The sequence below is a fragment of the Lingula anatina genome, chromosome 1 (assembly GCF_051362555.1).
Source record: "Lingula anatina isolate TDL-2025a chromosome 1, LinAna3.0, whole genome shotgun sequence".
In the NCBI taxonomy this organism is placed as follows: Eukaryota; Metazoa; Brachiopoda; class Lingulata; order Lingulida; family Lingulidae; genus Lingula; species Lingula anatina.
The window spans coordinates 19,174,528-19,194,582 of NC_141767.1; the positions used below are offsets into that span (position 1 = coordinate 19,174,528).

The 20,055-nt window shown below is 35.7% G+C and overlaps 2 protein-coding genes and 1 long non-coding RNA gene across 9 annotated transcripts in view; 2 read left to right on the plus strand and 1 right to left on the minus strand.

Moving 5' to 3' along the window:
* Positions 1-8,281, plus strand: part of LOC106177469 (cytochrome P450 3A24) — a 42,141-nt gene extending 33,860 nt beyond the window's left edge. For all 4 annotated transcript variants that reach the window (XM_013560240.2, XM_013560242.3, XM_013560239.2 and 1 more), the window contains exons 3-14: positions 72-174; positions 451-503; positions 673-769; positions 1,241-1,366; positions 2,933-3,021; positions 3,165-3,316; positions 3,554-3,684; positions 3,832-4,374; positions 4,505-4,651; positions 5,201-5,289; positions 5,623-5,766; positions 6,368-8,281. In XM_013560240.2, the coding sequence (XP_013415694.2) occupies positions 72-174; positions 451-503; positions 673-769; positions 1,241-1,366; positions 2,933-3,021; positions 3,165-3,316; positions 3,554-3,684; positions 3,832-4,374; positions 4,505-4,651; positions 5,201-5,289; positions 5,623-5,766; positions 6,368-6,626 (1,933 nt within the window). In that variant the 3' untranslated portion in view covers positions 6,627-8,281. The remainder of the gene's footprint in view (positions 1-71; positions 175-450; positions 504-672; positions 770-1,240; positions 1,367-2,932; positions 3,022-3,164; positions 3,317-3,553; positions 3,685-3,831; positions 4,375-4,504; positions 4,652-5,200; positions 5,290-5,622; positions 5,767-6,367) is intronic.
* Positions 8,282-10,124: 1,843 nt separating this feature from the next.
* On the plus strand, positions 10,125-11,776 carry LOC147764063 (uncharacterized). 2 transcript variants are annotated; one of them, XR_015334967.1, is made up of 4 exons: positions 10,125-10,253; positions 10,855-10,907; positions 11,379-11,461; positions 11,588-11,776. It is a non-coding gene; the product is annotated as an uncharacterized LOC147764063 (long non-coding RNA). The 2 variants fall into 2 exon arrangements; XR_015334968.1 differs by having other exon boundaries at positions 10,855-10,874.
* Positions 11,777-15,099: 3,323 nt separating this feature from the next.
* Positions 15,100-20,055, minus strand: part of LOC106177463 (putative E3 ubiquitin-protein ligase HERC1) — a 43,490-nt gene continuing 38,534 nt past the window's right edge. For all 3 annotated transcript variants that reach the window (XM_013560228.3, XM_013560229.3, XM_013560227.3), the window contains 5 exons: positions 19,703-19,783; positions 19,257-19,409; positions 18,150-18,283; positions 17,789-17,960; positions 15,100-17,422 (listed from right to left, as the gene is read on the minus strand). In XM_013560228.3, coding sequence (XP_013415682.2) covers positions 17,237-17,422; positions 17,789-17,960; positions 18,150-18,283; positions 19,257-19,409; positions 19,703-19,783 — 726 coding nt within the window. In that variant the 3' untranslated portion in view covers positions 15,100-17,236. The remainder of the gene's footprint in view (positions 17,423-17,788; positions 17,961-18,149; positions 18,284-19,256; positions 19,410-19,702; positions 19,784-20,055) is intronic.

Consider the following 20,055-nt stretch of genomic DNA (forward strand, 5'->3'; position numbering starts at 1 on the left):
TTGCAGCATGAATTTGATTGGATGATTTAGTGATGACGTTTATCAGCATGTGGGTATTTTTATCCTTTTAGGTACAAGAGAAAACGTAAACAGAACATCTTCAAACAGATGGGAATTAAAGGACCCGAACCTAATTTTCTGTTCGGCAATCTACATCAGTTAGGAGAAGAAAAGGTATTGAGTTATGAAATTGTTGAAAAAAATAAACAATGAAAAAAACATTCCCAGTAACCAGTTTTGTTAAAGTACCGACATTACATCAGTCGTGCTGAGGGAAAAAAAGTGGTTTGCCATTTGTATTTCATTCAGTCTTTTCATTGTTATTCTTACTCTGCATTGTATTAAATCCTGCCTTTTGTTGTAAATTATGTTCTATTCGTGTCGATATTATTGAACACAGTATAGATAATAGAGATCATCTGCCATCAAACCTGCTCTTACTTGTTGCAGTTATTGTACCAAAGATATCGAGAATGGACGAAACAATACGGGAAGGTGTATGGGTAGGTCTAGATTCTCTCCCTCTCTCATTATTTTAAAAAAATCATCCCAGCGAAGACTTATGGGATGAAAGTTTTAATGCAATAGTGGTAATCTATAAATTTCATTCTATGCACAATCTTCTGCCTTGTTTCATCGATATTAACAAACATTTCCACGAATCGGTTTTAGGTATTACGAAGGCTCCACCCCAGTCTTAGTAACGTCCGATCTGGAAATACTAAAGCAAGTTTTTATAAAGCAGTTCAGCAATTTTCATGGCAGAAAGGTAAGACGTACCTTCAACGTTGGTGATGTTTTTTTTTCAACATTTTGTGAATTCTTCATGAACCAAGCAGGAAAGAAGTGTTTTTATTTACTGAGATTCACCGATTTGACGTAATGTTAACTTGATTGTTTTTTTCGAACAGTTATTGGATATTCGTCAAACCAAACCAGGAAGATGCTTTTTTCCTTTTGAAATTTAACCTTTATGCGAGTTGCAACATGGTAACTTTTTTCGAACAGTTATTGAATATTCTAAGAACCAAACAAGGAAGAATATTCGCGTACTGATGCTTTATCGGTTTACAATACGTAAATGCAAAAAAGGTCGATTCTCAGTAATCATTTAGATTACCATTGTCAGTGTAGACTGCATAATGTTTCATGTTTTACATGTGTTATATCCGCGTCAGATATTTGCGGTCAGCATGATCACCAGATCTCAGCATATTTAACGAAATATCAATAATTCCAGTTGTTTCCCCTGCAACCGCATCCTGACACCGGGAGAGAGTGCCATATGCTGCTTACACGCGGAGACCGCTGGAAGAGACTGAGAACGATAATAAACCCAACTTTTAGTGCATCAAAAATGAAACAGGTAAATATTTAAGTCTGAAATGACTTTTCTTCGACTATGTACAATTGCTGCAACTTATTCAGTTGTGTGAAACTTCTTGACACACTGAGCTCAACCCCCGATCCCCATCAAGTTCCTAGGTGTCCTCTTTTTTCCTTTTTGCTGAAAGACTACCATATTCTGTATGCATTATTGCCACTTTTATAATCCAGTTTTCTTGTTCTCACCCAATATACATTATAATATAGTCGTTACTTGCAACAAGGCCAGTAATAGTGGAATGATTCCATTCAGACAAGGACTGCAACCTGCCGTCGCTTATGTACGTGTAAACTCCCCATCCCTACTTTTTTCATTACGTTCTTGAATCGTGTTGTATTTGTAGAACATCTCACTGGCCATGATGTCATTGGCCAGTCACTGTCCGAATAACGACATTAGGGCCTATCATTTTACTCTCAAAAATTCTGGATGCAGAAAATGAACGTGGAATGCAATCTCAACTTAGCAAATCGACGAACTTATTCAATAAAGAAACATGTATACTCTTTGAATAATGATGGTTATTCATCAAATTTTTCAATGACACATGAAACACCAGGTGTAACATTGAAGTGTTGAAAGGATAGGTATTTGTTGTTAACTGAAACCTACCGTTTATGGGGCTTAAACGCTAGACGGTCGCCAGTTATACTGTAGAAATGATATCTGTAATGGCTTCAATGACATCCGAAACTTGAGGTAAAAAGAGTTAAAAGTTAAAAAGACGCCAGAAATTTTAAAGGGAGCTCGATATAATATTCTTTGATACCCGAAACTTGAACTTAAATCGTGTTAAAAGTTAATGTGACGCCAGTTATATTATGAAAATGACATATTGACTGAAAGTTTGACAGTGGTGAATAAATTAAGGTACGAATTTGACACAAGTCTGTTGGGCAGAAAAATTGTCGGGATTACAAGTTACAACATTTTGTTTTCTTTTATCTTAGGCATTTCCATCATACTCGACTGACTTATGCATTAATTAAAAGTCAAGATTTCTTTAACTCTTTTATACCCATAAAATATACCTTACATAAATATCACTTTGTCGCTGCATTAGAATTTCACAAACCATCTATGAGTTAAGAATGCAAGTCCATGGGAGTGCGAGTTGTTAAGACGCTTGAGAAATGTATCCTTATCAGGGGTATCTAAGTTTATATAGAAAGTTTAGCCTTTTAGTCTTTTTATGATTTTTTTTTTGGTTGTGTGTTTTTGGTGACACGTTCATATAATTCATGCTGGTACTAAGCGACATGACCTCCCAGCGTGTATTGAAAAATCAATTCTGATTGTCCTGTCAGACAACCCAAGTAACTAGAGAAGAGGGGAGACACTGTAATTCTTCAAAGAGATTTCTGTTTCCCCTTCTGTATCAAATATCTCTAACGAAAAATTTGATGACGCTTTGCGAAATAGAAATCCTTCCTAAAAATATAATTTGACACCTAGGGCTGCTTTATCTGTTTTCCAAATTGAAAGACTGGCTAGACAACAACTGCTCTCTGAATATGTTGAGTAATTGTTTAATTTGATTTTCAGATGTGTCCTTTGGTCAATAAATGTGTTGACGTATTTATGGAAAAGATTGAAGAAGAACGAACAAATACGACAGATGTTGATTTGACAAAGTAAGAAAATGCCTCACACTTTATGAATTACCTTTAGTATCACAATTTTAGTCTAAGGTTGTGCCCGTTTTTCATTCCTTAGTGTTGTTAAAAGCAAAAAATAATCAAAATGATTTTATACGTTTTTTTGCACTTATTTCCAGGTTAACAAAGCGTTTGACAATGGATGTGATAAGCGAGTGCGCGTTTGGTGTGGAAATACAATGCCAGCAGCAACCAAACCATCCATTTTTACAAAGATCAGCTAAATTGTTTGAAATTGCAACAGAAAGACCTTTCCTTTTGTTTACTGCCAGTGAGTTATTTTGATCATTATAAACTGAACTTGACATTCAACATACCATATGCGCCCATAAAATGAGATTATCTGACTATATAAAAGTTACAATTGCTAATACTCAACACGATATGAAGCCATAACTGCCGAGAGAGTCAGCAGGCCTTTTAATTTTTTTCCTTTAACAAAGTAAGCAACGTAGAGACAGGTATACAGTAAGCTGTTTGTTAATAATTATGTTTGTTTGCTTTTTAGTTTTGTTCCCAGAATTATCCCGGTTTTGGTGGGGGATGCACCAACTTATGGGCATGTTCCGAGAGGATGCCTTTAAATGGCTCGCTCAGCAACTAGAAGAAGTCATTAATCTCAGGCGAAAAGATCAAAATGTAAGTACATGTGCTGGCACCGATTTTCTAGATCGTGTTTCAAATATTGCTGTAAATGATATAAACTTACGTAATGCTGACACGTAAAACGTAAGCCGATCGTTATCTTTTATATACTTGAATTATGTTTTCTTTTACACAAAACAGCATCGTCGCGTCGATCTCCTGCAACTAATGATCGATGCAGAGAAGTATCCAATTCACGAACTGCGCACATCTCAACTCACCATGACGTCAGACCAGAGTTCTTCCACTGAAGATAAGCGCAGCAGAAGTAGCTCTTCAGACTTCAATTGTAACCGTTACAGCACTCCCAACGGCTACACAAATGGACACGTCAATGGCTACGTCAGTGAACATCAGACCCTAGCCAATGGCCATACGAATGGACATCTTAATGGGCATCTGAACGGGGCCTCAAATGGACATAAAAATGGTCTTAATGGCTATAAAAATGGTGCCAGCAATGGTCACGTGAATGGTATCACCAATGGTCACGTGAGTGGCGTCAGTAATGGTCACGTGAACGGCACTACTACTAGTTTGAACGCATCCACAAATGGAATCAACGAAGAAAGGGGCCATCCTAAAAATGGCGTCACGACGGGTCCCCATAGCAACGTAAATTTTGATTTGAGTGATGAAGTTTTTGACGAAAAAAAGCCAACGAAATCAGGACTCACAAAAGAGGTAAATCTAGTTCTTCTGTTTGTTGTCCTCTTTGCGATGCGCATGTGCACAATTCAATTTATGAAGCCACCTTACTTTAAGAAAGGAAAAAGCTGTCATCCAAAAATGACTGTTTCTTTTAATTTTGCAGGAAATAAAGAACCAAAGCGTGCTATTCCTATTAGCTGGTTATGAAACTTCGAATACCCTGATGCAGTTTCTGCTGTACGAACTAGCAATGAACCCGTCAATACAAGACAAATTGCTGGCAGAAATTGACGAACAGTATGAAGAAAATGTGAGTACATTTTTATTTATTAGTTAAACTTTGTTTAACAGGTTGTATTGGGATATATCACCACCATTTGATTTATAATGTTGTATACAAATAATGTAAATGCTTTCCCATCCTTCAGGATGTAGGAGAAATGTTAATTCTTCCTAACATATTTCATTGAAGCAATTATTTTCCTCTTAAATCGCATACTATTTCCTTTCTCCTAAAAAAATTAATGTGAACTTCAGCGTGTGCACTTATGTTGTGTTCGTAGTCCAGTTACAGTTTTGTCAGCTTCAAGCAATACCCATAGTAGTAATGGGTCTAAATTGTTTAGCAGAAAATCGGTTATTGAGGGAAGGATACATTTTTGGTCCAGAATGAAAATGAAAACATGCCATTTTATATCTATCAGTTTCAGATAAACTCGAGTGAGTTTGAACGTTCTTCCCTTGCTTTATGTCGAAAACACATCAGATATGAAATTGCCTTTGAATAACGAGTGAAAATAAAATCCGGACAATCAGTACTCAAGTAGACATCTTTTATAATCTGTTGTTCTCTTTTCAGGAAGTGCCAACATACGAGACCGTAACTCGTTTAATTTACCTAGATATGGTGATCTCTGAGACTTCAAGGTTATATCCCATCTCAGCACTGTAAGTGTTTAGGTCAATAATGCATATTGGTGAAAAATTGATTTTTGTCACAAAAAAATTAAATACCAGTGAATAAGGGTACGTGCAGCATGAAGCGTAGAAAATGCTGGTGATCACCTGATTTCATGGACATATTATAAAAGCTGATTTATATTTCATAAAATTTAAAAAAATTAAAGTTAAGTTTCTAGCTGAAATTAAAGTCATATTTGTCAAGAATATCACAAAACCTGAATACAATTTAACGGGCATGCCATTTAAAATGGCTATCGAAATCACACTTAACATGAAATAAGTACATACTAATGGTTTTTTTTTTTTCTATATCTTAAGATTCATTAGCCGAAGGTGTATGGAATCGTGTGTGGTCAGCGGAATCAGTATACCCGAGGGGGTCACCGTCCAAGCAGACGTTTGGTCAATTCATAGAGACCCAGACGTATGGGGAGATAACCCAGATACATTTGACCCAGAAAGGTGAGTATTTTGTTTACCAATGTGGCATACTTGTATTTATGTATATTATTTTTTCCATGTTGAGGGACAGTCCTGGGTCTTGTATGCTATGTAGCATGTTTACGTGTGGGCGTTTCTTCTCAGCAACGATATTGATCGACATTAGTTCTTTGTGATCTAATGGATTTTAAACGATCTGTCGAACGTTTTTTATTTTTACTGTTATACTTAATAAGCTCCATGGCTTAGGAAAATCGTGATATGAGAAAGAAACTGTCTATAGTGGCGGGACTGACGGTGCTAATACTAGTTTCACACCCAATTCACACTTCAACTAAATTACAACATTTTTCTTGCCCACTGATCCGTTTCTTGCCAAGTAACGATGTACATATTGATTGGTGTGTTTATAGCTGTCCTTAGAAGTTCATTGCCCTTTCTAAGTTCATTTATTGTACAAGTTGCAATTTTTTGGGTACGAAGAAAAAAATTGTGTAGAAGACACCTAGATATTTGGGACTTTGCTGTGGAAACGAACACTTGTGTGAGATATTTTACGTGCCGTGAAATAATCCACACATGTTCGCAGTCATTTCAAATTCTTGTATTTTTTTCGTTGCAGATTTAGCCTTGAAAACAAAGTCAACCGTCACCCTTTAGCATGGATACCGTTTGGGGCTGGACCCCGAAACTGTGTGGGCATGCGATTTGCTTTGATGGAAATGAAAATTACGCTAGTCAGAATGCTACAGAAGTACACAATCAATAAGAGTGTGAACACACCCGAGAAATTGACTCTAAGAGAAGGGGGCGCCATAGTACCGCTGGAACACATTGTGCTTTCGATGGAGAGGCGGAGAAGGATCCCCGCAACAGACTGAATTTATGGGAGAGAAACTACGAGAGAGTCTTAAGGCGGAGCTCTTAACAGTTCAATTTCTAACTTACACCAAAGGGTTTAGTGGCAGAGCATAATGCAAATTAAAGGACCGTCCGAAATAGACAAAACAAACAAACAAATTTAACAATCTGCTCATTAGAGAGAGGCGATTGTTAAGAAAGAGAGAGGATCAAGAACAAGAATTTGCCATGCTGTGTTCACGTGCACAAATAAGGTGAAAATCTGGATGAAGTGGTCTGTTCCGTCACAACAGACCATGAATTTTATGGGGGAGGGGGGAATTATTCAAAGCAGTATTGGACATATGTTACTGTTTTTCTTGACTGCATGCATTTATTCATTATCAGGTGCAAGAAAATGGTTGTTAAAATCAAAAACGTACACAACTTATGGATTGTGATACTTTCTGATTCATTAATCTTTTTTTTTTTTTTTTTTGTATATTTATTTATTGTAGAATTATATGCCAAAGATTTAATTATACGTGTGGATGTATTCGTATGCCTATATAGATGACGACGTTTGGCTCCTGCTTTTTGGGATAACTTAAAAAGTGGAAACGTTATCCTGGTCAGTATTAATCTTTCCCTGCTTTAGCTGACAGGGAAAAGCTTAGTGGATTACAACGTAAAAAAGCATGACCTTTGAATTAATGTTGAAATCTAACAGATAAATTATTTCCATTTTCATTTGCAAATATTTAACAGAAAAAAAAGTTGTTAAATTGTCACCAAGTGGTTTGCGCCAAAGGACTCTTTGTGACTGACACTGCTAGTTATATTTATTCAAATTAACTGAACAGAAACGAATCTGCATCGAAAAATTAGACCAAAGCAATGAATCGATGAATGTTTCATACAAAGTTGGTCAAGAAATTATTAACTCTCTGGTTCTTGTCAATACGACAGTTTATTTTTTTAACTTTTTCCCCGATGTATGTTGATGCTAATTTGACCTACCTCATTACGACTACCAATGGGTTTGGTTATGAAAAAATCAAAAGAGTAATCCACTAAAAAATTATCGTATTTATATGCGCTATTTATATATGTCATATTTATAGATGTTGAATTGGGTGCGTAGACATAGCATCAATGCAAATAAATGTATATTGAAGACAATGATATAAACGTGAACTTACGTATATGAGTGAAATGATTTCTGTATAATATAACATTTAGCGTGATGAACTGTACATCAACAAACAATTAATGATATTTTATTTGATGAATATATTTTTGTAATTTTGTAGTCTCTCGCCTGCATGTCATTTTCTGTTTGAAAGGTAGTGTGCATTACGCATTATATCAAAGTCCATGGTGCAAAATAAATGTATGTTTGCTATACGCCCCTAGTTGCCATTCAGTCACAGAATTTGGTTATAAGATAGATGAAGGTGAAGATGCACAAATATCCCAATTTTCCATAGCTGATTCATTTTACCTCAAGTTCTTGTAGGTTGTTTGTCCACATCCATGGGTCCTTTAGTTTTCCTTTTTAACTGCATATCGTGAAATGGGGTCTCGTTATAATTAAGCACAAATGTGTAAATGTTTTTGACTATGACATTTATATATAATATATTAACGTCTATTAAAATGTATTGTTGAATAAATTACAACTCTATGAACAAGATCTGCAGTGTTTTGCTTTTACGGGTGTTACACTTAAACGTGATTTCTTTTTTCCATTTTAACGTTTTGAAGACAGAACAGAAGTGAAAAAACACGATGTGTGTTTTAAAATGACATCTGTATATTTATCTATCAAAAAGACAGGTCCAAGGCGTGGACCCATGGTAAAATCCAAGTCGCATTTTCTGTGATGTTAAATATATTTATTAAACATAAAACCGATTGAAAAATATCAACGAATGAACAGTTCTATCTATCAGGACGCCAATCGACGTTTCTTTTTGTGTCTGTTTATATCAATACTGTTGAGAGACAAGATCTTGAAAGAAAAAGATTTAAAAAACAGGGTACTGCCAATACACAGATACAAGGTACAAGATGCATTATTCAGTTAATTACAAATTAAATAAGGCTTAACTATTAACGACAGTTTTAACGAAAGAAGAACTTGATTTGAAATTTTGAATCTGTGTGCATGATTATTATTCTACCCATTCATTTACAGGAGTTATTTAATAAATTTGAACCTTTAACAATAGTAAATTATACACCAAAAACATCAATGCTACTGCACAATTTGACAGTACCCTGTTGAAATATTCTCGGTCTTTTTTCTCAAACAGATACAGACACAAATCCAGTAAACAAGACAGGTTGCTGGCGATGAAAACGAACCCATTAGTCGGCCTATAACGCCAATACAACCCACTTCAAGAGGTTGACTGAATACAAATAAAAATCAGATGCACTTTAGTGAAAACGCATGGTTTTTAATTCGATTTATATCTAATCTGTCGATTGAAGTTGAAAATAGTAGAAAGGATAAGTTTCAGCTTTCAATATTAAAAATCGGAAACAGGTGTGTATTTTGGTCGTTAATTTGCGCGCTTCGGTGGTAAAAGGGCGGAGACCGTCTTGTTAATCGACGCTATCTGTGTAGTTTTAAGAGGAAATGTACGGTTTCACGCCCCGGGCAAAATAATGAAAAATAACGAGAAGAAGACAGACTGATATAATAAAAATGTGGCTGAAAGGAATATCTATCCGCTAGGAATTCAAAACTGAACGTTTGTCCCAAAATGAGTTTCGCATTTGAATATTTATTGAAAGAAATTAAACGATATGAGCGAGTTGTTTGCCTGTTATGTTCGAATCTATCATTGCGACAGGTGATCTAGCGCAATCGTAGGCCTCAGGTGAAGTCAATCCATTGCATTTTAGAACTAAGAAGATATTAACTGGAAATAAATTACGTCAGCCAATTTTTGGTTTGACTGACAGAAAATGATCAGTATAATAATAATAATAATAATAATAATAATAATAATAATAATAATGGTAATAATGACAAGTGAATAACTTGGCCATATTTTGTTTATTTGACATTAATACCGTTTCCTAGAATTAGGTTTATTAGAAACTATAACAAAACCATGCATATGAAATTTAAAAACAATCAAACAAACCATCGTATTAGTTTCCTTGTGACAGTTTCAATTTCTGATTCAGATATTCGATATTGGTTTCATTGTGATGATAGACAGTGCACTGGAATGTTTACCTAAACCCACGGCTGTAGAACTTGGTGCAACGTAAAGTATAGGTTAGATCGTGGCGCATTTATTAATATATTGTAATATTCAGTAGTTTCACAATGGTTGTATACAATAAATGTGGTACTGTAGTTAAAAAGAATAAAAATTAATTTTATCAAACAATCTGTCAGATCAGATACGTTTGCCTTTGTCTTGAGTATAGCATAAGGCCAAAACTTCTCACCTGTAATGAGCAGTACCTGTTGATATTTACATAACAATGAGTGGACCTTCCCAGTTTGAGCTGTCTTCCAGAATAGTCACTTGACAGTTGGGGACCGTGAAGAGAAGACGCAAGAATATGGGTGGCTTTCATCAGGCGTAGAATGAACCATATCTTGGTCCAGCTTTTATCAAGCGTAGGGGAAAATATATCTTGTAAGTATCATTATTCATACAAATAATTTCTGTCATTAGTTACCGAAGGAACGAAAAATGAAAAGGGTAACCGGGCCTACGTACGGCAATTATTTCAGACACGTGCCACTGCAACATTATGCTCAATTGTTATGTGTTACAGTTTGAGATTGAAAACATTCAGTGTATTTTGCGCTCGTTTCAGTCAATTTAAAGAAGAAAAAACGTCATCAAATGTTTGAGAAACGTGTCTTGGCTCCATTATGTTTGTTATTATGTTGGTCTTAAAAGAATATATTGGTTCTGAAAAATTACGGTTAATGTTACAATTTCGGATTGGGAAGATACAGGAAAAACGGTACTTGTAGCTGACATTTGAGAAAAATCTCAGAATGTTTGCTATTCATTACGTTTTAAGAAACCGTATCAACATTGATAGACAATTGAAAGACCATTTATGCGAAGTGAAAATGTTTTCATATGTATTTCATAAGTAGGAACGCAGCCACGTTTACATATAGGCTACTGATTGTTATAACATCGTTGTGTTTCCGATCCATTGGCGTTTAAAGGCGTAAAAGCGTAAGTTTATAACCGAAGTAAGTTTCTCTGCTTGTTTCAGGTGAAACTTCGGCATGAAGGGCAAGTCTTTTTCGATAAATTCCTCAAAGATAAGTATGCTTCATGTATCTCAACACAAACATACAAATTCGCAAGCACCCACTCCCGCGCGCACACACACACACACACAAAATGCTTGGAATAAAAGATGGACAGATATTTAACATAACCTCTCTTCCGTGTCAAGTGTGTCATTTACTGTTGAAACATTTAACCACTATCTACACATAATATTACATTTTATATTGAAAAAACTTAACTTGATCGTACTTGCGTCCAAATTATGTGAAACATATTCATTTGTTCATTCTAAAAGAACTGTGAATGGCATCATTGTCAGTCCTCGGTCCCCTCATACATGTATGGTCAGTCATTGCTCTGCTATGAAACAGTAAATCAAAATGGTTAGCAATGAGCTGTTATCCGACAAACATATAATGCATAGCCATTATATTATGAATAATCAGTTTCAATAGTAAGTGCACTAACTAAACGACCATTGCAATTTAATATTATTTATTTTAGATCATAATTTGACATGAGGTAAGTCCAGCCATTGCTTTTGCACGGTGCTTGCTGAGACTGAATTTTGGCAAGCCAACAGAGATGTAAGTGATTTCAATTGAGGGCATCCTTTCTTTTGTAATATATTATACATCAGTTATATTTAAGAGCATGTCTATTCATAGACAATAGACCAAACTTATTAAACGTTATACGTTTCTATGTTTCAGAAATTCCGCCTTCTTCGAGAAATTGCACATCATACGCCTGCAAGAAACTTGATCTTTTGGTTGTATTCGGGAACCCGACGCCTACTCACGCTCGTTGACCATCTGAATGAACTGAATAAATTATTTTCTCTGTGGTTTGTAATTTTAATGTGGCGTAGTAATATTAGATAACAATTACAATAAATAAAATGGGGAAACCTATGTTTATATAAAAATCTCCAAGCAATTTCAAAACCGGAGATGTAAATATGATCTTTACAGTGCCTGAATATTTTCAACTTTGAAATTGTAATGGACCCTTGTAAACTATGTAAATGTTTAGGCTCGTTATATACTAAATTCTATTCAAGATTTTCAAATTTCAAAAACGTCTGGAGGCATGTTTTCAAAAGATAACCGCCAACCTATAAATTGTTCACAATCCACTTTACTTTGTAAGGATTATCAAATTTGGCTTTGCAATAGATTTGATTTGCAAAATATTCTCATGATGGTTTTGAACAGTCTTTAAAACAAACTGGCGTAAATCGTCTTCTGTGTGAACCCTTCATCTTCCTTGGCATCATTTTCCCTCGAATTTTACTGATTTTGTTTGATCACAAAGTGGACAGTTTCTCGCTTTTGAACGTGCCAAACTAATTTGTTGAAATCCCGAGTTCAGTTAAAGTTAAATGGACTCGTCCCACCTGACACCCCTTGAAGTTAAATGGACTCGTCCCACCTGACACCCCTTGAAGTTAAATGGACTCGTCCCACCTGACACCCCTTGAAGTTAAATGGACTCGTCCTACCTAACACCCCTTTAAGTTAAATGGACTCGTCTCACCTGACACCCCTTAACTTAAATAGAATCGTCCTACCTGACACCCCTTAAAGTTAAATGGACTCGTCCCACCTGACACCCCTTTAAGTTAAATGGACTCGTCTCACCTGGCACCCCTTAACTTAAATAGAATCGTCCCACCTGACACCCCTCTCATGAAAGAGACTTGTCCCACCTGACACCCCTCGAATCAAATGGATTTGCCCTACCTGGCACCCCTTGAATCAAATTAACTCGTCCAACACCCCTCAAATGCACTCAACCAACCTGAATGGCCTCGGTCCAATTAACCGCAGTTAGCAAACGGACTTGCCCAAACCAACATCTCTTTAAAAAAATGGACACGACCCGTCTGTCACTACCAAATGAAAGGGGTCATCACCCATAGATTTTGGGTCAGGATGCTCATTCTAAATTCAAAATGGAACAACTTTTCAGATTTATTTATTCACCATAAATACATTTATTATTTATCATAATTACACAAAAAACATGTTTTACAAAAAGTTATATCTTTCTTAAAATGCTATGAAAAACAATTCTACATTTGCTACATACAACAAAAGTACTGGTAAGCCATTGCTGGTGTTAGTGCTCGACTGATTCCGCTCACTAAATTTCAATGATATGCAGTTTGCAAAAGCAAAATCGAGCACATTGATTGAGTCAACTTTTTATAGCTAGTGTACGTGCTAAACCCGTGAAAAGTTTCCGCCGGTATTAAAAGCAAACAAACAAACAAAAAAGATATAATACACACAGAATTAGAATTGAAATGTCGAGTCAAATAGAAACTAAAAAAACATTGAAAAATACTTATATATAATAAATATGGCATGTAATGCATTTTGTGAACATTGCTTAGAAATGTAAAAAAAAACACAATCCGATTATTTCAACTTTTATTGTGGAATTTTAGACAATTTTTAAGTAATTTACGTCTGACACGTTTTGACCTAGTATTCGATGCAATAATGTTCGTAAATTCGAGCAAAGGGCTGGCTGGCTTCTTGGATATTTTACAGTATCTCGATGCGGGAGATGTCTGTTCTGGAAGAAGAAAATAACTTAAATGAGATAACGTCGTTCCAATGTGAATAAACATGGACAAGCTCAAATTAAGACAGGCCGAACAGTGAAACTGAGAGAAATCTAATCAAAAATGGCATGTAGTTCAAGTAAAAAAAATTTCAATCAATGTATTTTTGTGAAGTAAACCATTTTCTCTTACAAAGAAAACAAGATGAAAAGAATGGTTAGAAAATTCGACCAATGTTATACGTTATTCATGGTTTTGGAAAGTGATCATTAGAAAAGACCCTCTAAACGTTCCCACCGTAGGGTAGATATGATTACAATAGTGAACCAGCAAAAATAATTAGAGAGTCAATGAAGGATCCAAGGATAAAAAATTGACTCGCTTTGCTCAAGGTAAGACAAAAGGATAAAATATTGCTCAGTTTGTCTTTAGGGTATTTTTGGAGGGAAAAGGAGAAGAAAGGGGTATCTCAAAAGGTAAAAGAGGAACTGTGTCCTCCCCATGCTCGACTACCTGTATTCGCTATTGAACGTGCGTTTCAGTTTTCTCATGAAGAAAAAATCATATGCAATGAACGGTACATCGCAAAATAAGAAAATAAGAGACCACAGATTAAATCAGGCAGGTAATTTATGACTGTCGAAGAAACGTTACTTACATGATATTATTTCCAACACTAAATGAAAGCTCACAACTTGTTACTTCACCACACAAACCAAGCGTCTTCTCCTTACGGGGTCCAACTGTCAAGTGACTATTCAAGAAGAGATGTCGCACTGCCGTGAGCGACCTATTCTTATGCAAATTGCAACAGGAACGGGAATTGTTTCTAAAACCATTCTCACGAGAAACGGGGGAAAGGCGAATATATGTTGTATGTGATCTTATGGTTTTTATCACAAAAGTTAGTTTTTTCGTGAACTCTGGATTGGTATATGTAATTTTTTTAAAAATTACAAATTTGTTAAAACAAATCAATCAGAAATGCCTTGCGATCCTTCACAGCTGAATTCACAGAGACCTAATGCTGTATCCACTCAGTACTATCGGATGGTCATTGGTTTAGACAGATAGCACGCGCACCCGTCTATTGTCATGGTAATCGTAATGGCTTGGTTTATTCTAGGTAGAGGGATGTATTAGCGTCACACCTGCTGAATTTGCATTGACCATTACGACAATTATTATCATCCCTTTTTCAAAGATCACCGAAATATATGTGAAAGAGAACTCAATATTGTACTTGCAAAAGTCAAATAGTGACCGCATATTGCGACTTACTCAATCCAGGAATGCACGTAGCTTTGGTATGCCTAAAACGCATTATAGTCGTGGAATGCCTTAGGGCATTTAAACCATCATCAAATGCTGCTCGATTAATAAATGTTGTCCAGCCTCACAGACCTATAGCTGGACCTTTCTCAAGCAACTTAATGCAATCCTAATTTTCTTTCCGAAAAATATTACCGAAAACGGAGGTCACAATATACTGGAAACAGCAGTTGCATTGAAAGTCGAGAGTCGATTTTCCCTTGTCCCCTCGACTAGGGGCGATAGGGGAACTTTGTTCTATTTCAATTATTTTTCCGTCATGTTTTACGAAAAGCCGAGGACAAAAAACACACAAAAAGGGAAACAATACTCTCGGCATTGTCTAATTATGTTTGTTCTTTTTATTTCTTACAGACAACGATTCTTAAGACTTGCTCCCAAGTCAAATATACTTACATTTGAAAAGCGTGTAGTAAAAACTACAAATACATAACAAGAGTTCTAGTCACTCGACCAGGAACCAAAGAGCAAAACTGCTGCAAATCGCGAGTACAACTCATCTGTTTGCCCTCAATGTTTTAGCCAATGTGCTCTGAATATCTGGTTGAGCTACAGACTTCCAAGTTAGTCAAAATCACACGAGAAGAAATTGTCTTTGAACTAAAAGCAAATCAAATCAGTTAATCTTATTACCAATCAGATAAATATCTAAATAATCTAACATTTAAAGAGGACGAGTGTAAATCGTATATACCCTGTAGCACCCAACACATCATAAATAAGGTTCTAAATGTTTCACAGCAAAACACTAAATCTGAACATAAAACCTCTAGGATCCATGCATACTGCATACTATAATACACGTCAACATAAAAAATAAACAGCATTACAGAAGGCAACTAATGTTCCAAAAATGAAGAGCTTCAATACAATATTCCATATAAGTTTCCTATTCAAGCACACTAAATGACTTCAGTAATAAAAATATATAATTTCAAAAAGGAGAAATTACACATTGTCTTTTTTCACAGCTCAATAACAATAAATGTCCGTAAGTATCTAGTAATTATACATATGCCAATTTTCATATCTTATAATCCCAATCTGTAGTGGTGTGATAAATTTTGAGTGGACATTCCATCCAAGACATTTCCAGTTCTTTTCTTCTTTTTATTTTTAAAAATTGCCAAAAAAAATCTAAATAACTTTAAAAGAAAACATACTTCAACTCTGTGAAAAGCTTATCACAAATATGTACCTCAATTATTGTTGAGTTTCTATCTAAAACTACATTTGCTGTAAATGATATGTCTCTGCATTCTTTTTCATATAATATATATTAGTGCATGTGACTTTTTATACTTTCCACCTGTTCTCTAAATGAGATACGACTACAATATAAAAAACAAATCACTACACTGATGTTAATTCATTACTTCACAATATTATAGCACATCTGGAAAAGTTAACTATGAAACTGCAGAATGTCTTAACAGTAAAATGGTACGGAGCTTTGTTAGTATCATATTAACTTTTTTCTATTTTCATTTAAGTTTTATTTTATGGAATTTTCACCGCGGTGAAAATTATTTCTACCGCGGTGAAAATAATTTTCACCGTAGTGAAAAATAATTTACACCGCGGTGAGAATTAATTTTCACCGCGGTGGAAAATAATTTTCACCGCGGTGGTAATTCCTGGCCATTTCGGCCCGGGTGATGCATACATGTAGGTTATACGAATCCAAAATTTACCAGATGTCAGGGAAGGAAGTTGATAAAGACAAGCACATGCACATGCACGCGGTTTAACCGGTCTATGTGCCAATCATCCCAGGAATGTGGAGGAAGCGGACAGTATTCGAATAGCTTAAAACCACCGAAATGTTGTACGTCGCTTTCCCCTTTATAATAACTTGCGTATTATTGGAGATATTGGTAGAAAAGAACCTCTCCGTAGAAACCGAGCTTACATCTATTAAGAAAAGATCTATGGACAAACACATCACACAAATATTTAAAAATACATTGTCCAAAAATAACGTTAAGTATTTAGTAATAACAATGGGATTCCCTTTGCATAAAACTGCGAGCGGGACTTTAATTATATAGATGGGAATATATAGATGGGAAACTTAAATAAACGGCAGTGGCCCCACGAACAGATCCACCAAACTTGTATGTATGTAACAATAGCATGCACCGTGACGGCATCTGGCAAATGTAAGGTTCTCATTACCTATTCCTCACCGGGGCCGAGATGGCCAGGAATTACCACCGCGGTGAAAATTATTTTCCACCACGGTGTAAATTATTTTCCACCACGGTGTAAATTATTTTCCACCGCGGTGTAAATTATTTTCCACCGCGGTGAAAATTATTTTCACCGCGGTGAAAATTCCATAAAATAAAACTTAAATGAAAATAGAAAAAAGTTAATATGATACTAACAAAGCTCCGTAAAATGGTCATGGTTTGTTTTCAACCAAAATAAGTTCTTCACATAAATTTTTCGGTTACTGCTCATCATCAGACACTTGCCCTGTGTCAGCATTACGTGTCAACATGTAATTGTCCATGTCTATGGAGCGACAGTTATTGATGGCGTATCTCAGTCTGTCAGCCATGATCTCCTTGTTGGTGTATGGTGGAAGTCGCAGCTGGAAGAAGCAGGTCTGGGCTGTGGGAAGACTGTCCTGACCCTGCAATGGGAATATCATGTGTTAGAAAATAAATTGCATTGGGAAAAAAGTGTTTTAGAGAAGAAAAAAAAATGAAATGGTTTGTTAAAGATGTCCTGTCTCAGTTTTTTTGCAATATATAGAATTTTTAAAAGAAAAAAGCTATGTTCTCCCACTCAAAAGTCATTGCTCAAACCAGCCCTGCATTGGATATTTATTTCAACTTAACTGAAATAATTTAGTTATAGGTAACTAAACTACTTAGTTATAAGTCTGGCTTGATGTTCAGATCAGCATGTCTTCCTATAGATTTAAGAGGAAATGTGGACATAAAGTTCTCATATTTCAGTGTTTTTTTTTGTCATTTTCATGGTCTTGCACACTTACCCTGTCTATCCTCATAACCTGGAACCTCTGAGAGATATCAGCTGGGTTGGCAGGGAGCCGAGAGCGACCAGACACAAACCGCATGAACAGTATCCTCTCCTCATTGGTGAAGGACTCCAGGATCTCCCAGAACCACTTGATCAAATGATGGTGTTCATCCACCTCGCGATACCTAGAGCAGAATGGATGAAGAAAACTTGTGGGATGACACATATTTTCTTCTTGAAGCAGACTAAAATTTGGATCTTTTAAGATTTAAAACATGAAAACCAACTTTTGGTTTAAAAATCTTTTTATGAAAGTGGTCCCTAATAATAGATGAATGCAGCAAGTCCCCACTGACCATATGCTAGCGACATACCTGGCTACCTTCTTGAGGACATCCACAGAGACTTCTGGCATACCACACACCAGCTGCTCCAGATGCTGTGATGTCAGCAAGGATAACAGAGGCACTGGCACAATCCATGACATCCCCTCTCTCACTGCTGAAATCTGCAGATAGGATTGATTTATTGATCAAAGTCTTCACAAGATCAAGGATGGTACAATATAAACTTAAGAGCATCTATTTGTGAAAATCACAATCAATGCATAATAATAAAAACTATTATCTGTCTTTAAATTATTGTTGCTGATAGTGTCGTCGGCAATTTTTGTTTTGTTTTGTTTGTTTGTGTTGTTTGTCTTGTTTACATTGTGTTGTCTCGTCTTGGTGTAAGTGGCACCCTCATATGTTGGATGATTGGTGTTCTGTTGAGTGGTAATAAAACGTCACCATGTATTGTGATGGTTGGAACACGCCTAGTACTGTACGCAAAAGAGTGGAGGCAGCATTGTTATGTATGTATTTTTAGTTATTTGATGTATGTGTTTTATTGTAATTTCTTCATTGTGATATTTGTATTAAGATGAAATTTATATTTGTTTATTCTTTCACTTTCATTTGTTTCAATTATATTTCAGTTCACCGTCACCATATTGTGTCTAGACGAGTGTAAATAAATGTTTATTCCTACAGTGGATATTTTGTTTTGACATTCGCTACAATTATTTTAGCCAATAGTTAAACATGCGTTCCATTTCATTCAGATATCTTCTCCAAGTGGTTACCACTGCCTTAAGGATCATTACACTACATCAGTGTATACCACATTTGATATCAAATGGCACTGCTCAGAATAATTCTTAGTTAAACCAGAGGCAATTCAAATAATATTACCATTTAAACAGATAACATAGGGATCTCCTATAACAAATTAGCATACTAAAGAATCTGTTTACCTGTACCCTGAGTTTGAGATCTGATGTGTGCCAGCTTCTTCCATGTCTTATCTCCACATCCATTGAAAAAGCAGGCACTCATTGGGTCTGAAAACTAGGGTAGGTACCTGGCAACCTCAGTTAAGTCAATCTAGTTTAAGCCAATCCTGTTGTGAACAAAGTCAATTTAACTTGCAATATGTACCTGTAAGTCCATCTCATGCAGCCTGAAGTAGGTTGCTCTCTCCACATACTCCAGACGGTTGCTGAAGGTGAGGGGAATGTTTCTGCCGCCAGGAACAATGGGGACAAACCTTCCGTCTGCACTCTGGCCCTCATAGCAATACAGGGGAATTACCTGGAAGTAGGCGACAGGGAGTTAACAAAATGACAAGAACTAGGGTTAACAAGGTTTAGTGATAAAAAATAAAATAAATAAAATTCCAATAGCTCATCTTTAATATAGGCAAGTTTTCTTGTTTTGCAGTATCAAACCGTGGTTTTTAGTTTTTATTCAACAGATCAACATTAACTACATTTGATCTTTGTATGTCTACACTCAGTTAACAATTTTATTTGATAGATTTTTTTTGAAATTCACTTTCAGAGACCCTTTTTACAACCAAAATGTCTTTGTTAGTAATTAACTACCTCATGAAAGGTCTCCTCCGTAACTCCAGACTCTGCTATGTCCCTTATTCCATGAAGTGTCTGTACACATAACAGGTCCACCTATAGAGTACAGGAAAACAGTATATATGAAGTCTTTGTATATTACCATGCATTGCAATCACTGACTGTATATGCAAGTGATAAGTTTAAAGAAAATAAATGCCATATGCCTTGAAACCCTTACTACATCATCTTCAAGCACTTTAATCTATTTTGTTATATTCTCTCTTAATGATCAACATTATTTCAAAAATAGAATCATTCAATGGAATCTGGGCTCAGGGTTGGTATGGTCACACTATGATACAATCATTCTTTTTTAAGATTCCTTA